General features: G+C 39.6%; 1 protein-coding gene across 1 annotated transcript in view; it reads left to right on the forward strand.

Moving 5' to 3' along the window:
* Positions 1–22,882, forward strand: part of TRMT10B (tRNA methyltransferase 10B) — a 627,227-nt gene that overhangs the window by 166,555 nt on the left and 437,790 nt on the right. The window contains exons 3-4 of the mRNA XM_044059498.1: positions 6,079–6,187; positions 17,736–17,745. Coding sequence (XP_043915433.1) covers positions 6,079–6,187; positions 17,736–17,745 — 119 coding nt within the window. The remainder of the gene's footprint in view (positions 1–6,078; positions 6,188–17,735; positions 17,746–22,882) is intronic.

The following is a 22,882-nucleotide window of genomic DNA, read 5'->3' on the forward strand; positions in this document are numbered from 1 at the left end:
TCCAGAGTACATGCAGTAGGTAGTTAAGGAGGCAACTAGAACGTATATTGGCAGGTGGAAATGATTTTTTAATTGGTACCTAATGTCAATGATTATGTACCACTGGTACTCAAATATTTGTTATCCTCAAGCCTTTCTTACTCCTCTATCAAGGTACATCTTGTGGACATTTCAATATGTCTGCCTGTGGATCCTCCACTTTCTTCTATGTTTTTAGTGAAACATTTTTTTAAGGGAGTTTTCCACCTAAGACCACCTCTTAAACAGATTGCTCCTTCCTGGGATCTCGAAAAGGTAGCATTGTCTCCATTTGAAACTTCTCATCAAGCAGACTTATGGTCCATTACATGGAAAGCTGTTCTTCTCATTGCCGTGGCATCTGCAAGAAGAATGTGTGTGTGTTGCAAACTCTCATGGTGGGTGAACCCTATCCATTCTTCCATACAGCTAGGGTCTCTTTAAGAACAAATCCCTCATACATGACCAAGGTTGTGTTGGAGTTCACTTTGTATTACGCCATTGGTCTCCCAGTGTTATATCTGATTCCCCAGAACCAGGGGAAAGGATTCTACATACTGTGGATGTACATAAGCAGAATGATAGAAGTAGTTCTTTAAAAAAAGTTTATCAGCTGTTTATTTCTTATGTTGGGACAAAGAAAGGACAACCCATATCAAAGTACTCTATTTCCAGATGGTTGTCCTCGGCTATTGTCTTTTGTTATTCTCACCATGGTAAACCAGTTCCAGGCTCATTGTACTAGAGGCTTGTCTTCTTCAATGCATTATTTAAAAGGGGTAGACTCTAAAAGTATTCCAGAGGCAGTTACATGGTTATCTGTACATACTTTTACAGGGCATTACAAATTGGATTCTTTTTTAGATGTAGGACAGGCTTTGCTAGGATCATTCTCCAGGGGCACCTGTATCTATATCCTTCCCATATAGCCTAAAAGCTATTGCAGCAGTGGGGATAATGAACATAGTACAGTAGTGCAAGTTGCACTTACCTGTAAAGGTAGGTGTTCGAATTCCTCACTGCTGCAATAGCTGCACCCACCATCCAGTCCCCGTTTCTTTGTACTGTATATAGTTACTTGTTTGGATATAAAATTATTTGTTGTTAAATATTTCGAGGTTTAGGATGAGTACGCTGCACAAGGCTTCCCAATCAGCAGTCAGGATGAAGGTGTGGGAGGGAGCCAGAGTGTTTGGAAACTGCCCAGTTGTATCTTTGGCAAAATACAACCTGTATAGCCTAAAGACTTCTACAACAGTAAGGAAGTTGAACATCTGCTGTTATGGCCAAGTGGAACTTATACAACTGTACTTATACTTTGAAGAAAAACAGTAGTCTAATTCATAAAGCACTTTAGTGACTGTTGATCAATTTTTGGTGAGATACAGATGGGAAGTTGGAGTAACATTTTTCTTCCCTAAGAATACCATAGTGCAAGTAGTTTTCATTTCTAGATCCTACAACTCTTCTTCCACTTGGACAGGGTAAGATCTGGAAATCACTAGAGTTACTCCTCTAGGCCTTAACCCAACATACGTAGCAAAGTAGCCACAATGATACCAGATTTCACTAACTTTCAGTGTTTATACATTAACACGTCTCCAGTAAAGTGGCCAGTGAGGGATTCCATATTTGGATGCGAGTCATGCCACTGTCGCTTTTTAATGGGTTTGTTAATCCATTCACATTCCAAGAACCAAACAATATATTCTGGATAAAATTAAAATCTCAGTCTCCTCTCTGGCATCAAAGAATATTAATTGGTACAAAACAGAAAGTACCAAACTTTGTTAATACAGATAACCTAACCCAAATGCATATAACATCATTCTGATCCTAGAAGTTCAGTCAAGATTTTAAAAATAAGTCTTCCAGCAATTCTTTCTTACTCCACCCAATAATGGTAATTAGGCTATATAGATACGAAATTTTCTTTCATAAACATATAAATGGGACTATTGAATATTGGGGAGGTATGTGTGTGTATGTGTGTATATGTATATATATATATATATATATATATATATATATATATATATATATATACACATACACACACATATATATATCACATTTAACAAGAAATATAATTCAAAAACTCACGAACCATAGAGTCTGAAAAACAAACATTTGTATAAGTAGAGCAGTTTGGCCTCCAAGGAGAGAACTATAGTTCCAGTTTCAGTACCACTCTCCATTTCCCATAATACCAATTCCTGTGATGTCCAGTGTATCAATGCCATGCTGTGAGGGACAGGCACTGGAAGGTAAGCATGTCAAAAGAATTTGTTTATATCCATTAAATAAAGACAAAATAGATTAATAAAATGACCTAATATTACTGCAGTTTTCTCTTTGCATATCTTTTAAATATTATAATTTAAATGCCTATTCTAGAATTAATCTTTCATGCAGTCTGCCATGAAAAAAAAACATTCCTAATGATGTATGTAAAATAAAGCATGAAACAATTTCTGTTTCATTCACCTTCCACCCTGTAAGTAAACAAAACTCCCAGATTTGACTCCCTGCGAAGTAAACCATTACAAATTCCAGTAGAGGGTCCACACTTTAAACCCCAGTAAGACACAATACAAATTAAACAGCGTTAGTAAAAAGACCCATACTGATAAAGCTATTTCCATGTCTTTTAAACATAGTATCTATTAAATGTGTCCATAGTTGCCTTTGCTGGAAAACTAGTTGAACAATACTGAGGTGAAAATTTTAAATACTAAGTCATAGAGTGAAAAATAAATTGGCGATCAGCTGCCTTAATGTGACTACAGACTAATCCAATGTTTAGCATCACAAAGAAATGGTACAGAAACATCCAAGGGAAAAAGAAGTTACTGATTAGCTCTTATTGAAAAATATTTCAGAGTTGAGAGCAGGTCCCAAAACCAAATGAAACGTTAATACATAAATAACTCCTTTGTCTGTTCCCTATGTCAGTTATACAATTATTTTCTATGACTAGTCTTTTCAGTGTTCAGTTCTTGTTTTTACTTCAGCATATACTGATAATGCTGCAGAATAATATAATGAAAAACTTGTATCTGGTAAATCTTTCTAGGAAAAGGAAGTTTCTGTTAACGTGTCAGATAACTGACGTTTCTTCTCTCACACATTGAAGTTGGCTGTAACAACATGTATAGGAAAACATACAAAAAGATCATTGTTTATCACTTGTATGCATACCTCTCAACCTCTTAGAGCAAGAAATCTGGACAAAGCCTAGAATGATGAGGGGACAAATAGGGACAAATTTTAAATATTGATCTTACAAATTTAGAAAGTTGATAGAATAGGTTTTGCATTAACGTGAATTTTCCAAAGGATGTGTAGTCTTAAACTCAAATGTTTGTCATTATTTCATGACTCCAATCCTCAGCTATTTGCCAGAAAGGGACAGATATTAGGGGAACACACCGAAAATATGAGGCAGAAATCTGGATATTCTGCAAAAACCTGTAAGTTGAGAGATATGCTTGTATATCACTTCCTAGACTTACAGCTCACTTTCTTGTAAGCAAAATTAGATCCTGTTCAGAATCCTGTTTACTAAAACTAATCCAAACAATGAATAAAGACCCAACCATTTGCAACTTATTGGTCAGTTCAGCCAGAAACTGGCCATTGCAAAATGACTAATTGGCATAGCCAAGGAAGGGAGGGTTTCACTTCATCTTCAGTAGAAAGTAGTCAGCGAAAAAATAAAGTTCAAGTAGATGCACTAACTCTAGGAAACCAAATATATTGGTTAACCTGGAAAAAGTTGTTTTCTTATACATGACAAAAGAATTACAAGGGCTTACTACTCCAGAACTCCTCATCTCAACACAAAAAAAAATTGTTTTTCCTAGTCTGGATGCCCACAAAAACTGCTGCCCTTCCTCTGAGAGCCATCATCCTTCTAAACAGGGTGAAGTGCTATGCACACAGTTTCCTTACATGGAAGGGTGGTAGTTCTTCCTCTTGTATTTCCAGCTAGGAAGAAAGAGCAGCAGCCCTGCTGATAGCACTGTACATCTTGAAACCTTTTTCCCAATTAAAACATGTTTTTTTCCACCTGCTAAATAAACTGTGCTAAACATAGCTTAAAAATCAGTCCTTTCATTTTGCAGTTTGATAGCCTGGGCAACTGCCCTCTTTTCCTTCTTATCACAGCGGACTGGCCATTCACAACATATACTCAGAGGCGTCACCCACTCTCAGTTGCTGTCCTTGCTCCATTGACATAGTCATGTAAAATGATTTTTCTTTCAGGTCAGAAATCACTAGCCTGACAGTCTGCAGCTGGAGTTGCTTATCGGTGATATATTTACCCACCGAAAAATTTTTATGTGGCTGCTTAATTTTGACTCCCACTTCATGGGACCATTCCATTTAGCAAGTTCAGTTTTAAAATAATTTATACAACTGTTTCTTTCTTCTTTCTCTGGAATCCTGCAGAACAAAATATTTTGCCCATCTTGTCCTGTCCTCCTGTTTCGTGACCTTCTCCCCCCAACAATTCTAGTTCGGCTTCTGTAGCTGACAGTCGAGACTTGGACTTTGCACTCTCAGCTGTTAATGCTTAAATAGAATTGAGTGCTTCAGAATAGTTGCTTCATACACTTGGAGCTTCTTCAGTGTAGCTAAAGCAAACTGTTGAGGTCTGGTGTTAAATTTTACTAGCTCCTTGAAGGCTGATCAACACTTAAGGAAACTGTTTCTACAGTGGCACTTTCTTAAACAAAATAATCCGTTTAGGTTTGCCTGCCTGAATCATCTGAGTAGGCATTTGGCAGCTAGTTTCTTCATGCTTGACTTCTTAATTTCTCTACAACTTACTATGATTCTTGGACCCCCCCTAATAAAAAAAGAAATCAGCAGCACACTTTTGTCCAGGCCTTGGGAATGAAAGATTGCAGTTACTTTAGCAGTGCTATACCGGAAGTCTCCCAAAAGTGTGGTTACTTCGCTTCTAGAATTGGCACATTAAAAAGGAGGACCTAAGTTAACACAATAGGTAATGTTTCTTATACTTTAATACATTTTGTCTCCAGGCCAGCAAGTTGTAAAGAGAAATTACTTTTATGAAAGAATATGGCTGTTGGTAGTGTTTTTTCATCTAAGAAAGCTAGCAGACTGAGTGAATATGATGTGTGTATGCTGTGGGAAGCAACTTTGAAGCAGAATAATAAGGTATCAAAAGAGCATGTTAAATTGCATATCCAGAAATATTGGGTGCATGGCTCAGAGGACTAAAGCTCTGATTTTAGCATTAGTGATCTAGAGTCATATATGTGTCTGGATGTTATAAGAGACAATTTGAAGTAGGTGAGACTGAACAGAAAATGTTGGCATAATTGCCAAAACTGGGGGGAGGGGGCGTATGTGCATACACATAAAAGGTCCTCCATGATCACCAAGGATTATGTAGTACCTTGATGTTCTATTTACCTTTTTGGCTACTGGCAAACTGCTCAGATATTTTTATCAGTAGACTCCTCCACCAACTAGTGGACCTGGTTTGATAGTGGTATGTCAGCTGAAGGTATTGAATGGTACAAGGACATAGTTCATGACCACTGCAGTGGATGGGAAAAAAAATTACATAGGCAATAACATTCAAGCCGGCATTACGTATGTTTAAGAAATTTTGCTGTCATTTATTGGTATTTCTGAAGTGTCGTTTAAGAAGCATGAGAGAGGTGAGACTGGTGTAGAATTGCCATAAGGGAAAATATTGCTATTCTGTGGTAAGAACAGATATGAAACAGTATGTAAAGCAGCAGCAGTATCACTTACTACCTTGCAGTAATCATAAGTTTTACAGCAGGAATTGTATTTTCCAAATTGCTCAGCATAGTTTACAGTATTTGAAAATCAATAGTCTGTCTCATTTTATAATCAGTACCGGACGTTTTTATTCTTCTATTGTTAAATGTAAGATAATATCTGTTGCACTGCATTTTTCATCAGTTTAGTACTGCTTATATGAAAGTAACTTTATCCTTAACCACAACCACTATTTTTCACTGTTTCCTGCAATGTCTTTTTTATAACATGCAGAAGAATGTGTTAAGAAAGAAGAAACACTGGGAAAACACAGTTGCAGCAAAGAAAATAAAAAGAAAGCAGAAAAAACAGAAAAAGAAAGAAAATCTTTCAAGTCAGTCAGGTACTTCTCTTCCATGTGAATTTATTTTTATAAAGAGTTTTTTTTTTTCATTTTTAGATAAAACTGACCTGCAAAATCTGTACATTTTTTTTCAATTTTTATAACCATTATTTATGTTTTTATTATTATTTTTTTTTTTGTGGGAAGTCATCCTAGTTCATTAGTGCTGATGAGCAAAATTCCAGAAAAATGGACAACAAAAAGATTAAGCTGAGTGGGGAAAGGCAGAGCATCCTAATCATAAATCTCTTTCATCAGAAGAAATGGCATGAACTTGCCTGTGGGGAAGTCCAGCAGTAAGCAAGTCCGCTCAAAGAAAGAGGATGCAGGAGAAGGAGAAATCACACAGACTTGTGCCAAATCATGCATGGTTCATTCTCAGTGTTTTTGCACATCAGTACTTCTATCACATATAGAAAATAGGAAATAACAGTGGAATAGCAGCAGGAAACTTGCTTATCACAGCTTGGGAATATGTGCATCTGTGTAATAAGCACCCTTCTATTATTTCCTATAGCAAGACTGGAGAAGATCAGGGAAGTTGGAGCTAGGCAAAATGCAGACTATATGTAGAAAGGCTTTAGATGTGTGTACAGAGAGAGAAAACATACATGTTTATGGAGTTTGTATCAAAATTAACTAACATGAGTGTCTCATGTTTACTTTTCCATGTAGCTAAGAGCAGCATTGCTAAGTCTTTTAATAGGTTTCCAAGTTAGTACCTATATTGCAGGTACCAGATATGACAGCATCCATTTTATAGAACATATTGGCAAATGCAGTGAGGCTCTGATAGCAGAAAATGGTAATCTGATAATAGCAAACCGATGAGGATTAGAACCACACCACTGCCAACCTTTGTGAAGGCTGGGCAATGGTCAAGAGGCACAGTGCTGTGTTCCACTCTACTGCCACCACTTAAATCTTTTAATCTAAAAGGTCTTATAAACTTAAACCTGATTGGCAACCAAGATGATGGTTCCCTCGAGTCTCTCCAATGATGCCAAGTAGCATAAAGTACACAAAAAGGCACATAAATGTGAATTACAGGGCAATTTCCTGATTGGAGTCTAGCCAAAGGATCATGCAGGAAACATGCACTGTTGACCTTAGTATGGGTTTACACTATCTACATCCACAAATAAGCTTCACACTGTTCACTCTACCGAGCAGTCTTTGGTCTAGTTCTCCAGGCCTCTTTCCAACCTCTACATCTGAGTTTCGGTGCTTTTTAGTATTCATTTGCACACAGTAACTGTACTTTAAATTGAATCATACATTCACTCATACACGAACACACACACACTCGCTAATGAACAGAGAAGGCTAGTAATATTCTCTAACAGTACAGTCTTCCACCCTGACTAATGGCATTAATTAGCTGCCACCCTTCAGTGTTATGCAGATTGGGGGCCTCCTTGTTAATAAGCCACATATCTATAAGAACACTTGATAGTGTGCAGCACAGTCTAGCCAATGAACGTTGATGCCAGCAGCTTATCACCATTAGCCATAAATACCTTCTTAACAAATAAGAAATAGATAAACAAATGACCAGCCCCAAGTTTTTTAAACATGAATAAATAATACTTTACTTAGAAAAGAATGAGCTAGTCAGTACAGTTAACAGTTAAATATACAGAGAGCTTTGGAACTGCTCAATGAAATAGAGAATAATCCTTTTGAACAAATAGATTTTCTTTTTTGTAATCTATCTCCAGCTATTCTTTTTTTCTGGCTATTTTTACCTAAAAAGATTACCCTAATTATAATACCCAAACTTTCAAAATGAAGTTCAGAAAGAGACACAACTGCCGAAAGCTCACAAGTCATATGCTGCAGATAGCACTCCTTTTTAACTGTTCTAATTCACTGTAACCTGTTCAGTCATCTCACTGTAGCCTGTTCAGTCATCTGTATCTTGTATCTTTTTATACAGACAACAGATACAGTTGAGCAGAGTTTACCTTTACATACGGAGTCTGTTTACTACTCATGTTAAACTGTCTCTTTAACAGAATCTTCTAATTACTTTTTATGACCTTTAGCTTCCTGGGCCTGGGAATAGTCCCAAATCCTGTAATTACAGGGTAGATCAGTTATATTTTGACATGCTCTGTATAATTCCTGTTTCCTAGATGAAGAAAATTACGGACTTCAGTTACAGTTTCCATATACCTTTCTATGCATTTCATTGCAAAAAGTGTGTGAATTACACATATATTTCCATGCCACTAGAAAACATACTGCAGATTAAATCACATTTTGTTAATTTACTCAATGCATGTTTTATAAGGCTTAAGTGTTGCTCACATATCTGTTGCATTCTGATTCAGAAAGCCGTGATACATTAATACATAAATCTCGCAATGACCATGACATCACACTCTTCTGGCTGTTCATAGCAGTAACATAGAAACTGTCATCAAAAACTTATAACTGATCCATCCACTTTGGACTTTTTAATGTTTAATATTAATGATTTTTTTTTATTATCTTCAAATATTTATCATGCAGAGTTTTTTATCGGTTAAGTGCCATTATCTTGGCCAAACACAAAATCTATTTATAATTTATGCTGTTGATGTTCACCATGTTGATTACTGCTGCAGTAGCCTTAGCTATATGAGGTATTTTCTGCTAAGGATATAACCGTAGGTCTCAACCTTCTAAGAGGCCTTGTGGAACACAGACCATACCAGTGTGTGACAAACAGTCAAAATGTGGAACACTATTTTCGTGCTGCGCAAAAAGCATACCCTAACCCCTCTCTCTGCATACAGACACTTATATACATACACAGATGTAGAAGCAGAAAGACAGTGGCTCATACGTATGGAAGAACTCAGACACACTCACAAAAACACACACACAACTGGAACTTTACTTTTGGGATGATTTATGTATTTCTTCATTTCAAAACATCTGAGGAGTATTCAGTCAGTAAAGTGAAATTAATTGCTGGGCACAGCGAGTCACACAAAGATGCAAAGGTGCAGACACACAGGCAACTTGCTGCACAAGCACTCACTGAAACTTATCCAGCAATTAGTGCCACTTTATTGACTGAGCACTCCTCAGATATTTCATTCTGATTAACTGAAGGAAGAAATACATATGTTGTAGCAACAGTGAAGTCACTGCTGTCAGACACATACATTCCAAAGCTTTACATTTCCCATTACCGCCACCCCACACATAAACATAGAATATTCACAGCTGTCTTTCACTTTGCTGAATATCCCTGATTTTTTCTCATATTGCCATCTGGTCTTCACACTTTCTTCACTTATAGAGGACTGCAGTCCCTAAACAATCACATACATTTTAAGTTTCAGACTTCATAAAATGCATACCAATGAAAAATCTCTTTATTCTATCAAATTTCAAAGTATATAACAATATTTAAAATCTGTCTGATGTGGAAGCTTTGTTCCCAGTTATTCTGTTGCCTTCATCCGTGATTCTTGAGCTAAAAGGTTGTCAGCCACTTACACACACACACACACACACACACACACACACACACACACACACACACACACACACACACATACACACACACACACACACACACACACACACACACACACACACACACACGAAAAAATAGTACAGTCTGAAGCAGAAGTGGGAAGTTTGCAAATACCAGGTATACTGTATTGTAAATTTATGCATAGGTTCATAGGTAGGTACTAGGCTATTGGCCATAGGACCTATATAAGCCTAGCCAAATGGTACCCTGGCTTTTGCCAACCAAGAAAATAATTTTCCTGTGCCCCTGTCAAGCAGAGCCACCGACGTGATCCCCGGGATGAATTCCTTATCTCCCATCCAATCATCAAGATTTTTCTTGAAGAGTGCTAATGAGGAGCTTTGTTTGATATAGATAGGTAGTTTGTTCCAGAGTATGGGAAGTCTCTGGGACAGGAAACTATCCCTCCAGCATGTTCTGTTTATTGTGGTGACAAGGTTTAGGTCCCTAGAGCATGTAGCTCGGAGGGGTTGGGATTTCTTTACATGGAGCATGTCCAACAGCTCTGGGTTTGACATAGCTTTGTATGTTAGGCAGAGATCGCCTCTGCGTAGGCGATATGCGACAGAGTAAAGCTGGAGTTTTTTGAGACGGTCTGCGTAGGGCATCTGTTTGAGGCTGGTAATCCTCTTTGTGAGGTATTTCTGTGGCCTTTCCAGTTGTTGTAGATATCTTGTGAGGTACGTACCAAAAGGGGCATTGTACTCTATAATGGGTCTAATGAATGATGAGTAGAGGGGAACAATGACCTCTTTTTTTCCTGGATGCGAAACCTTTTGTGATGAGGTGTGCCACGTAGAAGGATTTCTGACTACTGTGGCAATGTGATTATCAAAGGAGAGACTACTGTCCACCTGTGTCCCAAGGTCTCTTATCACACTTTCGGTGTTAAGTAGACTACCGCCTATGTGGTAGTTCATGGGTACAGAGTTTTTACCAAAAGGGATGGCAATGCACTTTTTGGCATTGAGCTTGAGGCCATGGCTTTGACACCATGCATCTGTTTCAGTGAGGCCCTTTTATAGGATGTCCACATCGTTAGGAGTTTTGATTATGGCTCCTAGTTTGCAGTCATCTGCGAACTTTGTTAGCCAAAGACCTTCTGTGTTAGCCTGTACTTCAGAGAAGTAGATACCAAACAGGAGAGGACCTAGGACTGAACCCTGTGGTACTCCACTTGTCACTGGTCTGAAGCTGGATTTAGAGTCTGCTACTTTCACAGTGTGGGTTTTGTCAGTGAGCCAGTTGGCAACCCATCTTGTGACATAGGTATTTGATTGTCTATAATTCCAGAGTGGGGGATGGTGTCGAAAGCCTTGGCGAGATCTGGATAAGCTGTATGGACCACCTTACCCTCATCTACGGCTTTGGTGACCACTTCAAAGAAGTCTATCAGGTTTATGAGACATGATCTGCCTTTTACAACCCCAAACTGGGTAGGGTCCAGAGTTTGGAGAGTACCAATGTCACTGTTTATAAGTTCTATGAGGATACGTTCCATAGCCTTGCAGACCAGACTCGTCAGGCTAATGGGGGTGGTAGTTCCCGGGGTCTGTGGTGGCTCCCCCTTTGTGGAGTGGGATAACCGTTGCTGTGTGCCATTCAGTGGGCACAAAGCCTGAGGTGAGGCTATGATTGAACATGGTACTTAGGTGGGGTGCCAGTTTGTTCTGTGGTTCATGTAGAACGTAGCCTGGGATGTTGCCAGGTCCCATGGATGCTGTGTTCTTGGCTTTGGAGAGTGTGTTTTTTTTACATGTGCAGCCGTGATTACAGGAACTTTGCATTCTTCCAGTATAGAGATGGGCCCTTTAGGGGATGAGAGACGGGTAAAGTTAGCACTGAACCTGTCTGCCAGGATGTTGGCAATACCAGTTTGTTCTGTATATTTAGTGCCATTGTGCTGTAACTCAGAGCAGCTCTGAGTGGTGCCATTGAGATTCTTGACATAGCTATAGAATGCTTTGTGGTTGTCTTTAGAATCGGTGGCGATTTTGTTTTTGTAACTAGCTTTGGATGATTTTATGAGGTATCTCAGTTTCTTACTGAGGCTGACCACAGAGTTCCTCCAGTAATGGGATTTTACTCTTTTTGGCAACAGTTTCTTTCTTCTGTTGTAGAGTTTGTTTATAGCAGGAGACCACCAGATTGGCTTCCTTTTTTTTGGAGGATTTCATCTTGGTTCTGTTAGGGATTGCACAATCCATGCACTCGTGTAAGTGCTTATAAAGTGCAATTGTATAGGATTCAGCAGTTGTATCTCTATTGTCCATCAGCATGGGTGTCGTGAAGTTTGCCACTTCTGTCTTAAGAAGCGTGAAGTTGGCTTTGGAGAAATTTTTTACGATGGTTTCCCTAGTGGGGGTGGGATGTGGATGTCTAGGGTGATTTGCTTGTGGTTGGATCTGACCAATGAGGAATTGACCTCATGTTGCCCATGTTGGTAATGACCATGTCTAGGATATTGCTGCCCCTGGTGGGGGTGTGGATAAGTATGTATGTATGTAAGTATGTTAAATCCATGCAGTTTAATAAAATATTTGCTAACACATTCAGATATTATTTTTCACAAAATGTTTGTGTATATGTTTTCTTTTAAAATGTGAACTGGGACTGCTGTATCCATTTTTTATACATTCTTATTGTAAATCCACTGCAGAACATTTTCCAAGTAGTAATGCTCACTTTCCTGTATATGTTGTGCAAGTGTGTGAAACCCATTTCCTTTTAATATTTTGTTATCTTTAAAAAACTTTGTTTAGTAATTTGTAAAATAATCAGGCATTGTTTTGATTATTGTCTAAATTGCCTTTCTAGAGCGTATTCTGTGTCATTCACGGAACAGTTTGCTGCATTCTCTTGGACTGAAACTCTACAATTTTTAAATGTACTTTTATCTTCATCAGTCTGAGTCCTCCCACTTGCCTTATTTCTGATTTAGAACTACCTTACTTTTCATCTTGTGTCTTTTCTTCTCAGGCGGAGTGACCTCAACTGTGCTGCAGGAAGAATGGCGGTCTCTACCTCGTAACTAAGTTGTACTGCATCATCTAGCTGTAGTGATCCTTGTTAATTTGCTGGTAGGCAGTCATGCTGTTGTTTGTAGTGGACACACACATGCTCTGCCTCTCACACTCTCTCTTACACACATGCGCGTTCACATACACACACACACACACACACACACACACACACACACATCCTTGTAACTGCTATTGCAGTTATATGCTTTCGTCATTTTTTTTTTCCAGTCTTTAAATGCAGTTAATCACGGCAGTGTTTAATGAATGGAAAAGAAAAGTGACAGAAGGCCATTTTTGCTTCCTGTTCATGTTTCAGAGTATTGTAATTGGCTTCCTTGAAGCCACAAACTTCTACCAGGCATTCTGATTGGCTACTTAAAGGACAACAACGGGATTCTGTTATTAAATGCTCAACTTCTGTCTTTTTTCTCCTTATTTATTCTCTCTGCTATGAATAAATAACAATACTGTTTTAAATTGTCTGTTTGTCTGTACTAGAACAGTAACTTACTGTACTTTTGTAGTTTCTCTTTCAAATACTTTTATCCCTCCCTGGAAAATCTTGCTGCAGTCTCCAATTTATTGATGTCATCAAGGCCAGTGAATACTGGTAGTTTTCTGGCCAATTCCCTCCCCTAACTGACATCACCACAACCTTCCTAAAAACCCACCCGTGCTGTGATGTCACAGCTCTCTGGCCCTTCCCCTACCCTTACAGAAAGTAAAAGCTAGAACAAGGAAACAGTACAGGAGTCTACAGGTAACAGCTCAAATTACCTTTAGCACTTTGACAGCTAGGGAAGTTAGGTGTGAAGGGGGATAAGAGATGAGTCAAAGTATACAATTCAGGCATCACAAAAGACTGCAATTTAGCCATTCTAAAAAGAAGCAGCAGTAAAAAGCACTTTGAAAGTCTGTTCTGTGGCATTTGCATTGTTTGTGTTTTAAGTAGTCACTGAACAGCATGAAATGTTACTTAAAACTGACTGAAAGACAGCAGTGTATGCATGTAAAAATCAATGCAGTGACAGGAGCTTTAGTAAGAGCCCTGCATTATGTAATTATTTACAGACAAGCACAGCATTGTGGGATACCTGGAGGCAGACTAAACAATAAGAATTAATTCAAGATGCCAGATCCCATATGGTCAGACTCAGAAATTATGTATAAAATGTTAAAAATACTGTAAGTAGTCCCAGAGTGGTGTTAAAATGTAGGAAACACCAAACCATGATGAAGTAATGTTTTTTTGAGACTGTGGGTGTGGTTCTCCTTTAAGCTCTGAAAGTTGTTCTCTGATTGGTCCTCTTTCTTGTTTTATTTTTTGATTGGTTATAATTGTGATCTGGGAGCCAATCTGAGACTGGAAAGCAGAGCCGCTACTGTTGGAAGCAGAACAGCAGAAATCTGCTTCACTTTAATGTCAAATGTGGAACATTCCGCACAGTGTGGTCCACTTGAACACTAAGGATGTAACAGTCGGCCAGCTTCCAAAGCTTGTCTTTAATTTTTAGTCAGTTCAGCTCCAGTTATCTGACAGTTTGCACATGTGGAACATGCCCTGAAGCTTTGGAAGCTGGCTGGCTGTTATATACTGTGCAGGATCTAACCCCATAAAGCTGAGGCTACTGCAGCAGTGATCACTTGAATATCTACTGCTAAATACATTTACGTATACAACTGTACTTTCTTTGGCAATGGTTGAAAATCCATGACAGTTCTGAGGAGACAAGCAGAGCATGGCCACTGCAAGGAAGAAAAGAACTTTCTACAGTATATTTGCAGAAAAAAGTCATCCTGTAACCACGCACTAATTGATGTATCACTAGCTGCACAGTTACTGTTGTATGCATTGTTCTATTGTTCTAATTAGAACCAGTGGTAGTTTGTTCTCCTGAGGGAAGTGTTGTCAAACCTTCACTGAATGCAGACATGCACTATGTTTGAAGGAGGACATTACAAAGAAAAGGCGCCTTCCTGAGTTGTGGCAACCTTAACATTTATTATACTAGTAAAGGAAGTGCATGGCACTTTGCTGCCTGGATGTAGGACATGAGAGTTGGGAGTGGGGGGTTGCCTCTCTCAAAAAAAGCTGCTTTTGTATTATACTGCAGAGTTTTGCATTCACTCTTTGCACAGAATTCAACATTTTCATGTCTGGGAACCTTTAGAATCCAAAATAAAATATTTTATAGTGCACTAACAGTTGCATAAAGTACTTTTTTACTGTAAGGCAAAACATAATGTCAGTATAAGCTACTGATGCAAGGAAGTCCTATGCTAACATGTCATTTCCTGGAGACTGCAGTATAGAGTCTTCATTTTTCTCTAGGCTTGTTTTATCAGTCTTGTTCTAATTAATTATTTATTCTTAAAAAACATTAGGGCAGATTCAATAAGACCTACACTATGTGTTATCAATCATATTTAAGAATATCTCAACCATATTTTTTCCACTTTCTGTACATGTAGTCTACACTTTGTGGTAACCTTTATGAATCCCCCCTGTATTTAAAGCTGCAAGAAAATCAGTAGGAAAACTAAAGTTAGGAGGCCGAAGGTATGTGTTATGCTTGTGTTGTCTGTTCATTCAGAATGGTGTACACTTAGTGTACACTTAGAGTGGGTGTTAATGAAGCTCAGGTATTGTGAAATCTAACTCTGAAAATGCATTTTTCACATATAGATCCTCATTTTTGTAACCGGGATTAAAAAGAATGATTACATGTCTAAAATATGTGATGAATAACATTAAATTTCTTGTGCCTGGCACTTGCTTGTAGGTGGGACCAGTAGTAATATATAATGTTATGCAGTTGGCTTGTAAACAGGTTGCATTGTACAGGCACAGACTTGATTTCTGCAAAATATTCATCCATGACTATGCCAGATTTCCTGGGTCACCTTTGAAAATCAGCATTCATGTCTTCCTGTTACTCTGTCAGAGGATATAAGCAGCTGATTTTTCATATCATTTTCTGCAGGTGTTTTACTTAGTATTTAGCTGGTTATGTTGTTTGCTGCATTTACTACAGTGGTACTGAGCAGGCTGTCCAGTCATGTTGTTGATGATTCCAGTCTGCTAACTGGGATAAGAAAGTGATAGTTTACATGTGTAGGCATGACAAGTGTCTGGGAGGTCAGCTGTCTTTTCTTGCAGGAAGAGGGCGCATTCTAGTATAGCAGTAGGAGGCATGGTGGCCTTGCACGCAAAAATCAAAGTAGTTTATATGTCTGATGAGGAAAGGTCCATTTCAGTAACTAGCAAGACTGATGCTGCAAGCATTAGGACCATTCAGCATATAAGACTTTATTAGGCTACCATGCTCTTCAACCTTCCCACCATGCCCCACACAAGCCATACTCTACAATTCTTTTTCACCATGTTTCATGAGTGGTTCAGAAGAAAATTGTCCCATGCTGCCTTTAGGATTTTCAGTTTGTTTGCTGTCATTTGGAGAGTTAATTGGTGTGTGAGTATGCATCATTTTTTTTTCATTTTCCCTTTTAGTTGCAAGAAAGTATCTTTTTCACTTTTTCCATGTCAGAAATCTTTTTTTTTTTTTTTTTTTTTTTTACTGTGGAGAGTCTCACAGTCATGTGATAGTTAAGCATGTAGAAAACATGGAGAACAAGGAAAGTCAGTTAGATCACCTCTCTGCCCAAAGGCCTATAGTTTGGTGAGTATCTCCAGCTATCTCAACAAAAGAGAGGTTGGCCAACTGACAGTGCACCCAATCCACAATGAGGACCGCAGAAAGTTTGTAGGCAAACCCAATAGTTCTGCTGGATGATACCTTTTTGCAATGGATCCATCAGGCAAGGTCTCTAGATGTTCTAATCCAAAATGTCTTTTTCTGCTCATTAGTAAAATGCTAGCCTTCTCTACAGTCATCTCACTATTTTCAATTTTTCAGTCTAAGACTTCACCTTTTGTTCTGCCATACTATTAACTTCTTTTTTCAAATGAACATATTTATGAAAATAATTCACTTCACAAACTTTTACAGAGTGAATTATTACACATTTGCAATAAAAAATACATTTTTAATTGGAAGAGGAAATTTTAATTGTAAGCAGCAATCCAAATAACACAGCTTAAATATTTTGACTGATAAATCTTTTACATTCTCATCATAATAGAAAGGTATGTTTTCCCTAAATCCTACTTACTGACAGGTGCTCCCAAACTTTTGTATTCATTCTCCTGATTATCTGTGTATTCTAGCACTGGAGACCATTTATTTAAATATGTTTGTCTGCACTTACCCGTCATAACTCTACTCTGCTATCTCATTACATCCTGCCCTGTTGGCCCCTATACGGATTTTCATTTCTTTGTGAATAGTATATCTGATTTTGTCAATCTTCATTTTATCCTTGGCCTGTGGGTTCGGGTCTGAGTATCGGAACTGACTCGACCGGTACTGTAGCCCGCGAGAACCAAAAACTCTCGAGCTTAAGTCCTACCCAAAATGTTCCTTTCCAAATTACCTCAGATCTCGTTTGCCTCTTCCTGTAACAGATGCGTTGCCAACTTGCTCTCGAGCTAAATGTTATTTTTCTGTTGTATTTTACATTTTCGGATTATCATAAGGTTATTTTATTTACTTATATATTTCTTTTATCTTTCTTTCTACAACCTACCCCTTTTTCTGCGATAACTTTTTCTCCTATTCGTCCTTTTCTTATACACTTTGGTGTATTCTGCATTACCATTGTTGGTAGTTCTTATTTCTTTCCCCTTTTCTTCTAGTAAAAAATTTCCTACCATTGTTCGTAGCCTTCTGTAACTTCAGTACTACTTTCTACCATTGTTGGCAGCCTCTCTCTCTCTCTTTCTCCTTCTGTCTGGTTATTGGACTTAAGTTAGGTGTGTGTGTGTGTGTGCGTGTGTGTGTGTGTGTGTGTGTGTGTTTGTCAGTCAGTGTCAGTTGTTCAAACTTTGGCTGACAAAGGTAATGGCACCTCCAGGTTTAAGAAATGTCAGGAGTGTGGCCGTAAAATGACCAGTTTCTTTGTGTTTATTGCCTGGGCTCGGTGCACTTGCAAGAAGATTGTTCAATTTGTCATGCTTTGTCACTGAGCCCTGGTAGAAAGGAAGAATAAATTTATTATTAAAGGGGACTATAAAATCTTCCTTTGAGGAAGGCTTATCTGGTCTTTCTGGCAAAAACAAAACAGATGTTTTTTCCCCTTCCCCATCTTCATCATCTTCGAGACTTGACAAACTAAAAAAGAGGAGTCAATTAGTGCCAGCTTCTCCCTCAGCACCGAAGACCAACAACCTAAAACTTCAGCTCCCTCTACCACTGTGGGACCAACAGTTACTACTAAGGATATTCTGGTGCCAATCTCTGCACCAGAAATGTCTCCTCCATCGGTGCCGAAGTTATCGGCACAGATCTTAGACCAGTCCATGGAGCCGACAGCCTCTGTGCCATCTTCCATTTTGGTACTAGTATCGTCTGTTCCAATGGAAAGCAAAACACTGAATTTTCTTGGATCAACCTAGTACCAGATACTCACCATCTGCAGATCCCTTTGCTGGTCAGTTACCCAGCCTCTTTTTGGAAAGACCAAAATCCCCCTCTACCCAGTCAATTTGTTCCACCAAGAGTCTAACAGAAATGGAAGTGTTGAGGTTGGTGGATCAGCTCCTTGCGGTGACAGGACTTGCAGGTGTCTCTTTGGTTGCAGCCCCTTTGGATGCCAGAGCCCTTTCTTCTGTGACCCCCACCTACTCTTCCTCCTCTACAGCCTTGGAGTTCCTGGCTCCACGTTTCCTGGCCACAGCTGTTTTTCAGTTCCAATGAGATCTCCATCTCCATTTCTGATTTCTACCCTGAGTTCTTTGGCTGTATCAGATTCAGAGAACTCTTGGGGTCGTGGCTATGCTGTCAGTTTGAGGGGTGAGACTTGACTCTGGTGTATTTGGAGCTGTTTCTGTACCTCGGAGCTTCAGCACACATTAGCTCTACCCCGACTTCGGCCTCGGGGGGGGGGGTTCTTTGGAGCGTGGAGTGACCACGGTTTTGAGGCAGTCTTTCTTGGTTTTGGGCTCCCTTCACTTTTTGGGGGGGACAGCCTTCCAGGCTATGTAGAGGGCCCTGTGCGCTGTGGGCATCCAGTTGGCTCCCCCCTGTTGGAGCAATTCCCTGACCTTCCCCTTGTCCAGAACTTCCTCCAATCCCAACACCTGGACAGTGAGCACCGAAGCTCCAGGAGGCAGCTTTTCAGGTTTTGTCCTCTTCTGATACCTCCCCATATCACCCCACTGAGGAGGTTCCTCAGAAGAGGAAGTGTAAGAGGAAACACTTAGATTCCCTGGAGGAATCCATCACAGAGGACACTGATTTTGATGAAGGGGAGGGTTCCCCTCAATCACCCTCGGAAGATGTCTGCTTTGGAGACATCCTTGAAATCCGTAAACAGAGGGATGGCTGGTCATACCAAAAGCCCTCTTTGGAGGAATCAGTGTACCTGCAGGCTTTCGACACTCTATCATCTACCTCTTGGATTATTGCCCATGCTGATGAGCTCATTAAGTTGATCTCGCAGCAGGTGTGGAAGGCTCCTGACACCATAAAACCCATACCCAAGAGGCCAGACAAGATTTTAACTGCACCAGCAGACCATCAGTTTTGGACAAAGGGATTACCGGTAGATGTCTTTTTAAATTTCTAGTCTCCCACCAGGACACAAGTGCTCTTCAGCAATTACATTCTGCTAGCCGAGCACACTCAAGCAAATCTGCAGTCTGCGGCTACCACTCCATCTATACAGTGTAAGAAGGAATCAGTATTGCAAACTAAACAAGGACATACATTTTGAGCCTCAAGAGTAGGAGCACACTCAAGCAAATCTGCAGTCTGCGGCTACCACTCCATCTATACAGTGTAAGAAGGAATCAGTATTGCAAACTAAACAAGGATATACATTTTGAGCCTCAAGAGCAGGGTCAGTCCACCCAGGCATTCTACTTGTATGTTTTATGAGAGTGAAGCTATTACATTAGCAGTATTTCTTAGTAGTTCTCAGCTTGCTAATAAAACTGACTGTTGTAGCCTTGTGTCCCCCCCCCCCCAATAGTACAGTAATCCTAACTGTCCAATAGACAGTATAGTTTTTATTTCACATCCCTGTAACTAAATTAAATTAACCATCAAGCAGCCCTCTCAGTTTTTTCTGCCTTAGTTTGTATCACTTGGAGGATCACCTGCTTATTTGCATCTCTATCATTGCTAATGTATCTCCCTACTCTAATCTGTGCACAAACTGGTTACTAATCAGCAAGTCAATGTAAAGACACACTCCCAACCTTAATAAACTTTGCTGTCTCTTCTCTCCTTCACTTTACAGGTAGTTTGAATTATTACTTACCCTCTCTGAGGCCTTCACTGATTCCACTGATTGCCTGTCTGGTTTCTTTGCATTCCACCTGGTTTACACCCCTTGTGCTATCTCCCTCCCCAATACAAAGTCTATATTAGAATCCTGCTGAGCATGGAGCCATCTTTAAATTTCTAGTCTCCCACCAGGACACAAGTGCTCTTCAGCAATTACATTCTGCTAGCCGGTAAGCCATTAGACCTCAGGAATTTGTTTTAAAAGTGTTCAGATTTGTAAAGTAATACTTACTTTTTTCTCTTGCCTTGGTTGGCTCTGCCCCGCTCCGTTCGCCCTCGCTAACGCTCGGGCTCTCTCCGCTCCCCTGCCCTGCCCCCTATTCCCTCCCACTACCTCTACATTTATAGTAATCATAGCCACACCCACAGCTCACCCTCACATCACCTCCACCAATCACAGCTCCTCAAGTCATATCACATTAAACCACACCAACTTGCTCCACACAAAATACTCCCAATCACTCTCATTCCCACTAGGCATTTTTTGCATCACCCACACTACTTCCCCATCCACATATAGTGCAACCCTATAATTCCTATTCAGACCCCCACCTAGAAACAACATAAACTTTATAACCATGACTATCACACAACTAAATCTAGTCTGTCTTCTCATAATTCTTTACAACACCACAAGTTATCACTCTAGCAATATCCCTAAACTTAGTAGCACAACACTGCATTATGCACTCTCATACACAGACACCACACATTATAATAATATCTGCCCACACTTATTCAAGAACTACATAACGGACCAATTAAGAACTAAACACATATGCTCTCATTCCTACTCCAAAAAAACACAATACTTTCTCACACTCCTCACCAAACTCCAACATCTGTATAACCATTTTAACTCCAGGCTCACCATAAGTGGGGATATCCACCCCAACCCAGGCCCAAATACATCCTGTCCAACACAAACTGCTCCAACACAAATGTCAGAACATAACACCCCCACTTTCTTCATCCCTGGGCAAATCAACAACAGCAGCAAAACCAACCATCTTTTAATGCTAAATATTAATATTAGAAGTATCAAAAATAAAATACCTGGACTCCAGGCCACAATAGCACACTACTCCCCAGACATAGTTGCTTTAACAGAAACCTGGCTAAATAAAAACATAGCTAACTCAGAAGTTCTCCCTACTGGCTACAATATCATTAGACAAGACAGACCACTTCGTAAAGGGGTGGAACTGCCTTACTCTACATGTCCAACTTAACTGTCCGTCAATTATCAAACTCCTACCCCTCCCCCAATAATTGGGACATACTTATTTCACAACTTCAACTTCACCCTAAAAAGGTCATCACCACAATTGTGATCTATATTCCACCTGGTAATACACCTGCTAGCCTTGAAGACTTCTTATCCTGGTGTTCTTCCACATACTCACAAGAAACCCTTATTCTGGGGACTTCAACCTAGATTGGTTCACCTGTATATCAGAACCACCAAGTAATCTAATAAATCTCCATGGCTACCAGCAGCTAGTCCAAATTCCAACTAGGTGTGATAAAAAATCTAAAAGGGAATCCATCCTTGACTGGGTCCTAACTAGCAACCCCACATTGTACCCTCACACAGGCAGTCTCCCAGACACCTTAAGTGACCACAACATAATATACTTTATATGTAGTAGAACAAGCATATGCAAAACCACTAACTATATATCCACTAGAAACACAAAAAAATTCTCTCCTGAGGTCCTCAACACTTTACTGTGTAACTGTGACTGGACCCCCCTAAAAACCCTCCCACTTGACCAGGCTGTAGCATATTTCAACAAAACATTTCTACAACACCTAGACACTGTCGCTCCATTGCGCAAAATCAAGGTTAGAACCCCTACAAACCCCTGGCTCAGTAAAGAAACCAAACAAATCCTCAAGTCCAGAGACACTGCCTGGCGTTACTATCAAAAAAACAAAGAAACACAAAGCCTAACTAAGTACCAAGAACTGCGCAACCGTGCAAAAAATGCATTAGGCTGGACAAAAAATCCTACTACACAACATTACAAACTAAATACCAACACAACCCGCAAAATTTTGGAAAAATGTAAACCAGCTACTAAAATCCACCCAAAAGGCTACCCCCAAACCAACCACCCCTGACACTAAAGTTCCCATCGAAACACAATTCAACTCCCACTTTGTGAACTCAATTCTGTCCTTAGTATCACAGGACAGTTCCTTCCTCACTATCCCCCCCAACACAAATAACACTAATACAAGCTTTACCCTCAAAACAGTTTCCACCACTTCAATCAAAACCATGCTCTCCAAACTAAAAACCTCATCAACAGCAGCAGACCTACCCCCCAGCTATTTCTTGAAACTCACAGCAGATGCTATTGCTATCCCAGTCTCCACTCTCATAAACAGATCAATTGTTTAAAACTATGTGCCCAAACTCTGGAAAATATCCTATGTTACACCCATACATAAAGGCGGGACCTCCACTGAACTTGATAACTACAGACCCATTGCTTTACTCTCCCCCCGGCCAAAATCCTAGAAAAATGCATCCATACCCAGATGCTAAACTATCTCCTAGACTGCAACATCCTGTCACCTACTCAGCATGGTTTCAGACCTGCCCATAGTACCATTACAGCTCTCCTCTGCTTCACAGACACAGTAAACCGTCTCAAAAATGAAGGCCTGCAAGTGTCAACTCTTTTTTGGATATGTCCAAAGCATTTGACACAGTCTC

Source organism: Protopterus annectens, chromosome 17.part0 (assembly GCF_019279795.1).
Source record: "Protopterus annectens isolate FY-2018-M chromosome 17.part0, PAN1.0, whole genome shotgun sequence".
Taxonomy (NCBI): domain Eukaryota; kingdom Metazoa; phylum Chordata; order Ceratodontiformes; family Protopteridae; genus Protopterus; species Protopterus annectens.